General features: G+C 47.4%; 1 protein-coding gene across 3 annotated transcripts in view; it reads right to left on the bottom strand.

The window, feature by feature from the left end:
* WWC1 (WW and C2 domain containing 1) overlaps window positions 1–13,315 on the bottom strand; it is a 157,498-nt gene that overhangs the window by 78,835 nt on the left and 65,348 nt on the right. For all 3 annotated transcript variants that reach the window (XM_086412786.1, XM_086412787.1, XM_086412785.1), the window contains one exon: window positions 672–781. In XM_086412786.1, coding sequence (XP_086268912.1) covers window positions 672–781 — 110 coding nt within the window. The remainder of the gene's footprint in view (window positions 1–671; window positions 782–13,315) is intronic.

The raw sequence follows: 13,315 nt of genomic DNA, 5'->3' as shown, positions 1-13,315 counted from the left end.
GAGCCTCCCCCCACCATCCCTGCCCTCTAGGTTGTCACAGAGCACCGTTTTGAGCTTCCTGAGTCATATGGCAAATTCCCACTGGCTATCTATTTTACATATGGTGCATGGAAATCAAGGGAAGTGAAAGTGTCAGCTGCTCAGTCATGTTTGATTCTTTGTGACCCCATGGACTGTAGCCTGCCAGGCTCCTCTGTCTATGGAATTCTCCAGGCAAGAACACTAGAGTGGGTAGTCATTCCCTTCTCCAGGGGATCTTCCCAACCCAGAGATCAAACCCAGGTCTCCTACATTATAGGCAGATTATTTACCATCTGAGCCACCAGGGAAGCCCTGTGGAAATCAATATATGTTAAAAAAAAAAAAAAGGAATATATGTATGCACACATGACTGGGAAGTTTCTGGAGAGATACACAAGAAATGGCTAGCAGTAGTTACTTCTGTAAAATTGGGGAGATGGGTTGTGAGACACAGAGTTCTAGATTCTATTTAAAACTCTTCTAAACTGTTATTTATATATGAGCATACATTATCTATCTATATCTACACTGACATCTCCATCCAACTCTCTGTGAAACGAAACACAATCTGGCTTCACAAGCCCCTGCTGGTAGCTCTTCCAGACGTGGGGGCTGGCCAGGAGGTGGAGGGATGGGTGGAGGGGACTTACTGGTGTTGTGGTCTATGAAGTAATCTCCGACCTGTGGATCGTACGCCTCTTCCCATCCCAGCGGCAGCTCGTCACTGATGCAGTCAGCAAAGGTGAGCGGTTTGGTGTACCTGGCGAGTGAGAGCAGAAAGAGACTCCGTCAGCCTACGGTCCCCAGAGAGCTGCATTCGTGGCTTCCTATAGCCTCCCTGCCCCTCTGGACTGGCCCACCAGATGCAGAAGCTCTGCGCCCCGGCCCCATCGTCCCCGGGAAGATGAACGCGTATCGGAGCAGCAGGATAAGGTCACCTGGGAGGGAGGTGGGGAATCTGCTCTGGTCCCAACTTTGCCACCAACTGGGAAGGGATTCCGAGCGAGTCGCCTGCCTTCTCTGGGCCTCACTGCTACGTCTCTAAGTGAGGGGTCACAGGGAAGGGCTCAAAGGTCGAGCCTGGCTTCTGGACTCAGACTCAAATCTCTCTCTGGCTTCTCCATTAGCAGGGCACGTGGCCCACTCCAGCCCCAGCCGTCCTTCAGGCTCTGTCCATGTTTGTCTTACCTATTTCCCCTCTGAAAAGCTAGCTCGCTGCAGCATTGAGAAGAACAGATGTTCCCTCCCTGTGAGTTTGGCCAAACGCAGTATGTTTTTTTTTTTTTTTCTTCCTGGGCTGGTTCCCAAATGCCTGTACCCACTGCTGTCCTTCTCTGTACAATCCAGGCCAAACTGATTTTTTAGCCATAACCACCCTCGAAGTCCCCATATTGGGACTTCCCAAATGGGGGGTGAGGTGGTGGTAACCACTTGGTCTCGGCGACTATGTCAGATAGACAAACCACCTAACTAAATGGACGAAGGTTTATCGAGGCTCAAAAACATCACAAGCCCTTGGTCCAGCACTTTAGCCAGCATGCAGGGAGCAGGGAATCTGGATACATTGAAGTCAGCCTGAGTGGCCCCTTTGGATGGCCCGGTTAGTTTCTCCCCATCACTGCATCTGCCTAAAATACACACACATAATATTCTCCCTGGTGTGCTGCAGTCCACGGGGTTGCAAAGAGTCGGACACAACTTAGCAACTGATCAACAATATTCTCCCTCTCCTGCCTGCTCCTGCCCCCTCCCACTTCTGAAAGACTGAAGGTTGTGCTTCAACACTCTTTCGACAGCCTGGCAAACTGAGGTACAATGCAATAGAAGGAAAGATGAGTGGGATGGGGTCTAGGATTCCTGGTCAAGAACTTCCCTCCAAGCCATAGGAGATGACTCTCCTAGCCCATGCAACCTCCTTCCCTCTTAAACCCACCCCAAATTAAGCTGAAAACAAAATATGTGCTGAGACTTCCCTGGTGGTCCAGTGGCTAAGACTCTGTGCTCCCAATGCCAGGGACCCGGGTCCAATTCCTGGTCAGGGAACTAGATCCTGTCTGCTGCAGCTAAGACCCAGCACAGCCAAACAAATTTTTAAAAAAGAAAGAAAAGCAAAATGTGTGGGAAAAAAAGAAACCATGAAAGAGCCCCTGGTGGACAGACCTAGTGTGTTCACATACCACTATACATCCAGGGTCTGGTAGACTGAGAACATATCTACTGACTGAAGGAGTGGACAGCACCAAAGCGCTGTTAAACATACTGCTGTATTATGGGAGACAAGGATGAGGCAGAGGTCTATATGATATAAAATAGACTAAGCCCTATCCAATACGGATTCAGTAGGCATCACTTATTAGCTGTGTAAGTATGGCAACTTAAGTGTTCCTCTCTGAGCCTCAGTATTTTTATCTAAAATGTGGGGATAATAACTCTCCAAGTTGTCAGGGTAAATAAAGTCATGATTGTAAAAACAATTAGATCCTGGTGCAAATGAATGCTGAAAGAACATTCTTCTCCACTTCCCAGAAGGGGAAACGGAGACTAAGAGAGAGATGAAATAACACTCTCAATGTCTACACCAATGATATTCAAGCAAGGCACTCAGCCTTCAGAGCCCCTGCTGTGAACCAAAAGGTTCTCTCGAAAGTTAACATCTTCAGCTGAGACCCATGGAAAATTACAAGCCACTGTCTTAAGAGTAAAAAATGAAGAGATGAGGAAGACACAAGTGATTTCTTTAGGCTAGAAGGCTCTTCATTTGGGAGCACTTATGCCAGCCTGGATAAAGTTTCTAAAAAGTCGTCTTCAGCGCAATCCGCCGCTACCCCGCAAGCCCTGCCCACCCCAAGACTTCAGAAGCAAGAGACCATGTTCCTCAGTTCCTCCTCCTCCTTAAACTCCTGTAAAAATGGTTTATTCCCACTTCCTTATGGAAAATGAAGACCAGTGACCAACAGTGAAATCTCATCCAACATCATTTCATCTAACACATTACTGAAAGGGTCTCTGAAGGAAAACTCTGCACGCAGGCCTACCCTTCCACAGCAAGTGACTCTGTTACTGAGGACAGATACATCTGGGGAGGGAACAGCAGTGCTTGGGCCAACCACAGTCAGACCCTTCTGGTTCATTACTTTCCTTGGGTGCAGCCCTGAGAAGCCCCACCTACTGGCCTGGTGATGAAGATGGGAATCTTGTTATTTACACTTTGCAACCCAGAAAACCAAGAAGACAAAGATATATTCCCTCTCCACAGCTCCCTGAATCCATGAGTGGATCAAAATTCTTTCCCCCCTCCCAGGGTTGGGGGGGTGGTGAGGTGGGGAGGAGAGGAAGAAATTTCCTGGTTGTCCAGTGGATAAAAGTCCACCTTCCAATGCAGTGGACATGGGTTTGATCCCTGGTTGGGGAACTCAGATCTCACATGCTATGGGGCAATTAAGCCCATGTGCCACAGTGAAAACCCAGGGCAGGCAAAAAAGATAAACAAAAATCTTCCATGGGGATGAATTAAATGATTTCATCAATGGTGCATTTAAGCAATAGAATCTTATGTCCCCCATGATTGGTGATCAATAAATATTTGTGGAATGAGTGAATATGACCATAAATATCTAAGAACAAAAAATAATGGTGTATTTTATATTTTGCTAACATGGAAGAATGTTCTTAACATACTATGAGAAAAATGACATTTTTGAACAAGAAACGCTTTAGGATATTGTTTTAATACAGTATTTTTGCCTGAAATGTGTGTACGTTTGTAGAAGAGAAGCTGGAAAGATACACATTAAAATGCTATCTTGGTAGAGGGATTTTAACAATTTAATTTTTTTCTTTTTAATCTTTTTAAAAGTAGTTTCTCTGTAATATTCCTATCTCAACTGTAATCAAAATAGTTAATGATGGCTAAATCAAGGCTTAGAAAACAAGTTTGTTCCTTTTCTAGGCAGCAGGTGCTTTTCCTCTATTTGACCAGTGAGAAAACACACCCAACATCTTGCAGCTGGCAAACACCAGAGGTATAACCTGAAGCCCCACCGCCTCACTCCAGAACCTGAGCTTTGCTAATAAAAACTGACAAGACCAAGGGAGTCTCAGGATAATCTGGAAGCTATGCCTGAGATACAGATGTCAAAGCTGGGCTGGGGGACATCGGAAGCAGGCAGAAGGCACCTGAGCTGCAGCCTACCTGCACCTTCAGTTTTCTACGTCTCGGTGCAAAGCTACTCAACACATTTGGATAATGCACAGTTGCTTCACGAAAAGACAATTAATTGTTCTAAAGTCATCGTAACAAGGGATTCACTGAGCTCTCTGTGTGAGGCTGGAGATTGGGGGAGGAGAGGCAGGTCTAAAACACCAAAAATGCATCACTTTTCCAGAAAACCATGAACTTTACTGCTCATTCCAGCCTTGGACATCAAGAAGTCAGACCTGAAATAAATGTTAGCTACAAGCATCAGTCATGTACCTGACACTGGATTTCCTACCAAAGCTGAAATGCTGATTCCCGCCTATGGTGAACGCAGACATTGTGCTCAACAGTTATAAAGAAGAGGAATCAAGAGGACCCAAAGTTAGCCAGAGGGGGCAGGGGAGACAGGAAGGCTTCTGGGTTTGATATTCGGGCTTCTCTTAAAAGTGATCATGGAGAAAAAACCAGAGGACTGACATCCTGACTCCTATAGCTCTTCCATGGGAAAGAGAAAAGCTTCTATTGGAAGACTACACAACTTACAAGAAATCTGGACAGCAAGCTTCTCTGGAACAAATGCCAAGAGGGGGATGAATTATTCAGTGTGCAGGGACGTGTCATTCAGAGAATCAGGATGAAGAGAAGCATTTTTAGCTGTACAAGGATTTAAATACATACACACACACACACACACACACGGATATATACATGTGCACCCACTCCTCATCCCAGACAGAGGAACTGTCCGTTTAAACCAATCCCCTCTGGGAAACTGTGGGTGCTTCTCTGGCCTGCAGTGTTTCCCCTTGGGCAAGTGCCAAGAATGTGAGCTGGGACGAGATGTCTGCTTTCAGATGCGGCCAGGACTTGGGGGCCTGCCTGCAACTCACAGCCCCCATCCTCTGGTGACGCGATTCACCCCCATTCTGTCCGGTGCAGTCCCTGCCTCCAGGCTCCAAGTCCTGGGCTGCTGAAAACCCAGATCGTGAAATCAAATGACCCAAATGCTGAAGGGGTGAGGGGGAGTGAGGGAGGGCGCCAAGAGAGAACCAGTTCTGCATCTTGTTAATTACCAATCTCTGGAGGAACACAAACATTCCTGAATGTTTCACAACAGGCTCTCCTGGAAGAAGGGGCCCGGATGTGTTGCCTTAGAGACAGGTAAGGCTGTGTGGGATCACCTGTCCGGGAACGCGGGCCCCTGTCCTCTGTCCAGCTCCATGTCCCCACGACTGGCTGGCATTCAGTATTCAGACAGTACATCTTTTCTAAGGAGGCAGCTCAGAGGAGCGGAAAGCCTTCTGCCAAGTCTAACACTGGGTGGTGATTCTCTTGGGCCTGAAGAACGCGTAGCATATCTTTCATGTTCCTAGTGCTTCCCAAGCAATCTGAACGCTTCCCACAGTAACCTCTTTATGGCCCGCCAGCATGAGGCTGGCCCCCGACCGGGCTCTCGCCAGGGCCAGCTGGGCGGGATCGCTTTCTAAAGGGCCCTGAGGACCACATGCCAAGAACTGTCCAAACTTTCAGCTGAACCTCTCCTCTCAACCCTGGGCACAATGGCCAGGCTGGCTCTTCCCGCCCTGGGGTGTTTCACACGCATGGTTCCCATAGCTCAGGACTGCACAACTCCTGAGGAGATGCAGCCATCTCTGGACTCCAGCAGAGCCCCAGGCCACACAGACCCTCGACTTCCACACCTGCAAGGCTGGGGTGGCTGAACAAAAGGGCAATCTTTGAAGCTCTCCTTCCTTCCTTGAATTCCATTTGGTTCAAACACCTTCATTCATTCCTTAAACAAATCTGGGGATGAAAGTAATCACTGTCTCATAGTCGGTTAGGAGGGCTGAGTACACGAACTGCAGCGGAATCTGAACAAACTTCCAGCTACAGAAGTGGACAAAAGGACCCTGCCCTCACTCCCAGCAGGGAGACATCCCAACCAGAAAGTGAATCCACAAGATCATTTCAGAGATTCGTGCTTTTCAGAAAAATACAACAGGGTGGTGGGATTATGTGTAAGGGTGGGGTAGGTTGGGGCAATCAAGGGAGGCTTCTCGGAGGAGGTGATCTTGGAGGGGAGACCAGATGGTGGGAAGCATCAGGAATAGCCAGTACAAAGGCTTTGGGGTGGGATAATGTTGGTGTGAGGAACAGAAAAGAAAGCCACATGTGAGCCACATACGTCATGAGTGATGGAGTAGAGATAGATAGGGGCAGATGCTGGGCTTTTAGGACTTTGGGGTCCCTGTTAAGACTTTGAGAGCCATCCTAGTGTTGAGCCACAGAGGGTGACCCAGAGAGGCTCTCTGAGTCACCCTCTCCTCACCTCCTTTCTCCCTGCTTTCCATCAATCCTCCAAACAACAAGAATTTATTGCATGGACACAAGAGCCTGGTCCCATGCTAGGCACGACCACAGCTCAGACATTTGAATAAGCCTTGTTTCTGCCTTCGAGAGCAGAGGGCCTGGCCAAGCAGTTGAGGCTTACCCTTAAAGCAGGGAGTAGCTGATCCCTGTGACAGTATGTACGGTGGTTATGCTACCTTAGGCTTTGAACCGTGGGCAGTGAGAGGATGCAGAGATAGTTAATAAGATGCTAGGTCACAGGCTTCCCTGGCGGCTCAGTGGTAAAGAGTCCGCTTGCCAAGGCAGGAGACAAGGGTTCAATCTCTGATCCGGGAAGATCCCGCCTGCCATGGAGCTGCTAAGCTCATGGGCCACAACTACCGATCCTATGCTCTAGAACCAGGGAGCTGCAAGTACTGAACCACGTGCCGCAACTATTGAAGCCTGCGTGCCCTACAGCCCTGGTCCACAACAGAAGAAGCCACTGCAATGAGAAGCAACGGGAGAGTAGCCCTCACTCGCCACAACCAGAGGAAGGCCCTTGCAGTAACCAAGACCCAGCTTAGCCAAAAATAAAAATGAATTAATTTTAAAACAAATAAGATGCCAGGTCTGGTCTGCTGTACACATGTGAAAGAGCAAAAGGGTGGGAGAAGGGAGAGACTGAGAGGACAGGGCATAGTCAGGGGAGGCCGGAAGAAGGAAGCAGTCCACGGAGGACGGTGGTCAGCTCCGGGGCTAATAAGGAGGCAGGGTAGCCGTACCCACATAGGCTGAGGAACTGATGCTGGGGTGAAACCCACACCCTGCCTCTTCCACAGCCACAGGCGTGTCACCTAACCTTGTTAGGAGTTTCCTTCTCTGTGAAACTTAGAAGGCCCAATCTCATAAGGGTGTTGTGGGAATTAAATGAGATAACCCATACAAAGTGCTTAGTACAGGGCCTAGCATGTAATAGGCCCTCAGAAAATGTGGGCTGTTAACGTGAACAGCAGAGAGACTTCCGTCCTCTCCACTGTGAGAATTGTGTTATCTTTCATCTTCAGTTTGTTGGATATGTTCACTATCATCGTTCTCATCATCGCTGTCCCCATTTTTCATCTCAAGAGATATGAGTGGTGGTTAAAACTCACAAGCTCTAGAGTCAGCCACCTGGGTTGCAAGGCTGGCAGCATCACTTACTCACTCTATCCTGTTGGGCATGAACCCCTAACTTGCCTGAACCTGCTTCTTCATCTGTAGAGTGGGGATACTCAGAGTGACTACCTGGTTAAAATGAGCTATGCTGAGCCCATGGTACACAGGGCTCCACCCACATTCACTTTCTTACCAGTTAGGTTTTACATCCTTTTCTAAAGTTAATTTTTTGGGGAGTGCATTTGCTTTATAATGCTGTGTTCATTTCTACTGTGCAGCAAAGTGAATCAGCTACATGTATATATATATCCCCTCATTTTTGGATTTCCTTCTCATTTAGATCACCACAGAGCACTGAGTAGAGTTCCCTGAGAGGTTTTATATTCCTTTCCACGATGAGGCAAAAACCTGTCCGTGCTGCTGCTGCTAAGTCGCTTCATTCGTGTCCAACTCTGTGCGACCCCAGAGACGGCAGCCCACCAGGCTCCCCCGTCCCTGGGATTCTCCAGGCAAGAACACTGGAGCGGGTTGCCATTTCCTTCTCCAATGCATGAAAGTGAAAAGTGAAAGGGAAGTCGCTCAGTCATGTCTGACTGTTAGCGACCCCATGGACTGCAGCCCACCAGGCTCCTCTGTCCATGGGATTTTCCAGGCAAGAGTACTGGAGTGGGGTGCCATTGCCTTCTCCACCTGTCCGTGCTAATAGCTGTTAAATCCTGAACTGTATTCCACTGCCTCCCGCCCTAGAGGAGCTGGGGTTGGTTACACTCCCTGGTTTTTTTGGAAATTAAACCAGAGAAAGTTAAGAGATGACAGCTGGATTGGCTTTGGCTCTCAAACTGTGTACTCTGAAGAAAGCATTTACACCAGCAATTTCCAAGTTCTCTTTCTCTTAAAACCCTCCCTCCCTCTCCTCCCCAGACACCTGTCTTGACATTCTGGTTGTCCGACCCCCAGAGTTCCTTCCTTCCCTCCTTTGGTTGGGCTGGTTTATCTAGCCGCTTTCTTGGTCTGGACACTCCCTCCCATTCCTGGAATTCTATGGGGAGGGGAGGTTCCAGACTGTTCCCCCTACCCGCTCTAGTCTTCAACCCAGGCTTCAACAAACCAGTAGCTCACCTCCCCCTGATAAATCTAGCTCTCACTCTGCCCTACCCCCACTGAGTTCTTGGGATCACACGCCCCAGCCTTGGGTCTGTTCCCTCCTTCGCCTCCATCCCCATGTCTCTATGCCTACTCATGCCCAGATACCCTCCAGCTCACTGACACGGAGGTGACTGTGCTATTCCTCCAAGTCTCACTTGCTGGAATTTAAGATTAAGATTCTGAGAAGCAAATTACGGGTTGGCAGGGCCAAGTTTGGCCTATAGATATGTTTGCTTGTCTACTGTAATGTTGTACTTTAAGAATGGAGTTAGCATGCCTTTTGAAGTCAGCCCCTCACTCGTTGCACACAGTCCCCTCTGCTCTCTAACGTGTTTCTCCTGCATCTTGTCTTATCAAGAGGCAGCCTGTGTGTGTGCTCAGTTGCTAAGTTGTGTCTGACTCTTTGCAACCCCATGGACTAGCCCGGCAGGCTCCCCTGTTCATGGGATTTTCCAGGCAAGAATACTGGAGTGGGTTGCCATTTCCTTCTCCTGGGGATCTTTCCAACCCAGGAATCAAACTCGAACCTCCTGTGTCTCCTGCATTGCAGGAGGATTCTTTACCACTGTTCCGCCCAGCAAGCCCAACAAGAAACAGCACAGAGAAGTCATTAGGAGCACTCTCGAGCCAGACTCTCTGGGCTTTGACTGCCAGTTTCTAGCTCTGTGACCTTGGGCAAGATACTTAAACTCTCTTGGGCTGTTTTCACACTTGCAGAACAGGAGAAATAATAACATACTGATGGAGCATGCATTCTGTGCCTGGAATTGTTCTAAGCCCTGTACATATATTGGCTCACTTGGACTTCATACCAATGCCATTCAGACCCACCTTACAGTGTTCTCTGAGGATTAGATGAGCTAATGGATGAAACAGCACTTTGGTACACAGTTTGTGCTCAACAAATATCAGCAACACATCATTATTTTCACTGCTGTTCAAACGAGGCGCCTGATGCAGGAGTAGTAAAGAATGCTAAAACTGAATGTGATATCTGGGATATGACAGATCAAATCCTTGTTTCATTGGTGAGAAAACTGAAGCACAGAGAGAAAGACTTGGCCAGAGCCACCCAAGAACCCAGAGGCAAGACTGAGACTAAAACCTGGGGACCAACCTCAGGCCTGCATCACTCATGCCACCAAGAGATCAAGTCAGCCTGGTGCTGAGTTTAGCTCCATTTGAGATGCAGTGATCACCTGAACAGCCCTCAAGAAACAGCTATTGGTAGTACTGCCCTATTATACTGAAAGGAGAATGATCGCTAGGCCAGAGCCCATATTAAACTATGGAGTTCCCATTCATGGATAGATAAGGTTGGCACATGGGCCCTTCATTTTGCTTGTTTCCTCACTGAAGGGCAATTCTCTTGAACAAAGCACTGGGTATATATGCTCCCGCCTCATCCAGCTTCTTCCAACTCCACTCTCATTTCCAAATTGGGAATTAGGCTAAAGAGGTTCTGGCCGCATAGAAAAGGCCAAGAGAACCAAATGGAATTCCCAGTTCCATCTTCCTTAGCCATATAATCTTAGGCATTCCTTCCCCAGCTCTAAGCCTGTTTCCCCATAGGTCAAAAATAAAGCAGTCAAGAGAATCTGCCTCACAGGGCTCTAGTAGTGTTGAATGAATTAGTACCTGGGAACAAGTCAGCAGAGCCCTTGGCATGTGATGCTGGGCAGGCATGCAGAGCTCTTCCATTTTGATTTGTTTTTAAATTTTTTGCAAGATCTTATTCCCTGACTAGGGATCAAACCGTATTCACCCTTGCCAGGGAAACCACAAGAGCTCCTCCTTTATGAATGTAGGCTCCTGAGGGCAGCGACCCCCAGCTTTGCCCCTTTCTAGTCTCAAGAACTGGCTGTCCAAGGGGTCCTCCCTGGTGCTGGTCTATCCAGGAGCTTCCAGCTCGGAAGGACAGAGGCCACCACCACCCTTCCCTGGAATCTGGCCATTCCTGTTCCTTGAGTTCTGACCCTCACCCCAGCCATGCAGCCTGAGGAGCTGGTCCTTCCAGAAATGGAAATGGCCATGAAGGCTTCTCTGGGATCCTGATCTGTGGCTCATTCCGTGACTACACAGTTTAGGCAGAGCATTGGAAGGGGATCTGGGTTTCAATCCTGACGTGGCCACTAGATGAACCAGGCCCTTAGGCAAGGCACCGACCCTCTCTGGGCTTCCCATCTACAAAACAAAGGAGTTGAAATGTCATGTTTCTAAGGCCCCCTTTATCTTGCCAGTCCTCAAAGTCAAGGGCATTGTGAGGTTGCGATGAAACAAAACATCTTACTGGACCATGGGTTCTAAGTGAAAGAAATCAAGCCCTTTATCTTCACAACATTTCTGTGAGGCAGATAGAGCCACCCTTACTTGACCACCAGGAAACTGATGTTTCAGTGTCATGTAATAACGGTAATATAAGCTAAATCTCCCCGAGTGTTTACAAAGTACAGGCACAGTTCCGGATCCCACACACAGACTCTGTCTCAATGATTCTAAGCTGCACATTTTAAAATACCTTGTAGCATCTCTGAGACTGGGATGTGTGTGAGCACTGCTGACATCTTTCAACAGTATCAACCAGGCTGTGGTCCTGATGGAGCTGTCACTGCCCACGTGTGCACAGACATCAAAGGTGTCACGGGCTTGGGATGAAATCCCAGAGACAATAGTGGAGCACTTTTAACCCCTAGGAACCACATGGTTGTGGGGAAGGGTGGAGGAGGCAGTGAACAGACATGTTTAGCAACATTCCCAAAGCAGGCGTGCAAGGGAGGCTCCCTCTGCATAATTGCCATGCTAGCCACAGAGCCCAGCACCAGAGCCTTTGAGCTGCTCTGTGGGTCCTATAACAAGGCTGTATCACCAATGCTCAAGGGCATCAAGGACGAGGATATTAGAAGGACAGACATCAATGATTCTGAGTTAAAAAATGACTCCAAAGAATTTGATTCAAAGTGAGAAAATGTATTAGGAACACTCGAGTTTTACCTTTTTTTAGGTATTCCTTTTTATTTTTGTATGAAAAAAGCAGTATGTGAGTTTTAAAAAAATCTGAAAGATTTGAGAAGTATGAAATAAACATTCTAGTTAATTTTAAAACATTGGGTCATAATTTAAATGGCAGCATTTTTCCTTTCTTCACTAAGATAAATAATGGTACATCTTAAAATCAGTGCTAAATTGATTAGTGTTAATAACCCCAAGCTGGAAACAGTCCAAATGTCCATCAAGAGGGGAATAGATACATAGATCAGTACATGTGTACACTGGAATATTACTCAGCAATAAAAAGGAACAAACTATTAGCACAAACAATAACACAGATGAATCTCAGAAACATATTGGGCAAAAGAAACCAGCAGGGGAAAGAGACTATTCTGTACAATTCCATGTATGTAAAATTCTGGAAAATACAAACCAACCTATAAGGACAGAAAGCAGATCAGTAGTTGCCTGGGGATGGATAGAGGGAGAGAGGGGTTAAAGGCACAAAGAAAGTTTTGGGCGTGATGGGAATAGTTGTTATACTGATTGTGAAAACAGGCTCACGGATGTATGTGTGCCTGTCAAAAGTCATCAAATTGCACTCTTTAAATACATACAAGTTAGTGTGCTTTAATAATTCCTCAAAACTGTTGTAAGAAAAAAAAATACAAGAAAATCCCATATTTGATGTTTTGATGCTACATATTATCGTGTTTAAAATAATCTAAGTACTATTATCAGCTCCATTTTACAGATGTGGAAACTGAGGCATAGCGGGGCAAGCTGGTACATCCTGGGACACTCAGTTTGTCAAGGGGCAAATCTAACTGGCTTCAAGTCTCAGCTCTGCCACCGAGTGACTGTGGCCAAGTCCCTTCCTCACTCCATTCCCATCATGAGGTGATGACACAGTGACTGATCACTAAGGGACCTTTCAGTACTGGGTTTCTAACACTGTGACCTGAGGACTGGTCCAAGGTCACACAGCCACAGAGGAATGGTTTCTCCTGGCACCCAGGTTTTCTGACTCTCCTCGATCCCCTGGTTCATATGCACTTGTTCTCTGAACACTCCTTCTGACACCCCCTTGTGTATACAGCAGTGATCCTCAGCCTTGAGCTGCAACACAATCCCCTGGAGAGTGAGCGCTTGTTAACTCACACAGAGCTTCATAGAGAGCTGTGACCCAGAGTTTCTGAATCTGGGATGCACTGAGAATCTGCATTTCCAACTAGCTCCCAGGGGATAATGATGCTTCTGGTCCCAGCACCCTACTCAGGACCCACTAGTGTACAACATCCCCTATCTTATAGTTTCAGAAACTTTACTCGTCACTTTTTTTAGTGAAATTTTTTTTGGTGTATAATGGCTCAGTGGTAATGAATCTGCCTGCCAATTCAGGAGCCACATGAGATATGGGTTTGATCCCTGGGTTGGGAAGATCTCCTAGAGGAGGAAATGGCAATCTACTCCAGT

This window comes from Bos grunniens, chromosome 7 (assembly GCF_055505025.1).
Source record: "Bos grunniens cultivar Pamir isolate PY7600 chromosome 7, Bosgru_T2T1.0, whole genome shotgun sequence".
In the NCBI taxonomy this organism is placed as follows: Eukaryota; Metazoa; Chordata; class Mammalia; order Artiodactyla; family Bovidae; genus Bos; species Bos grunniens.
Note: the sequence above shows the minus strand (reverse complement) of the source record. Positions and strands in the feature narration are given on the sequence as shown.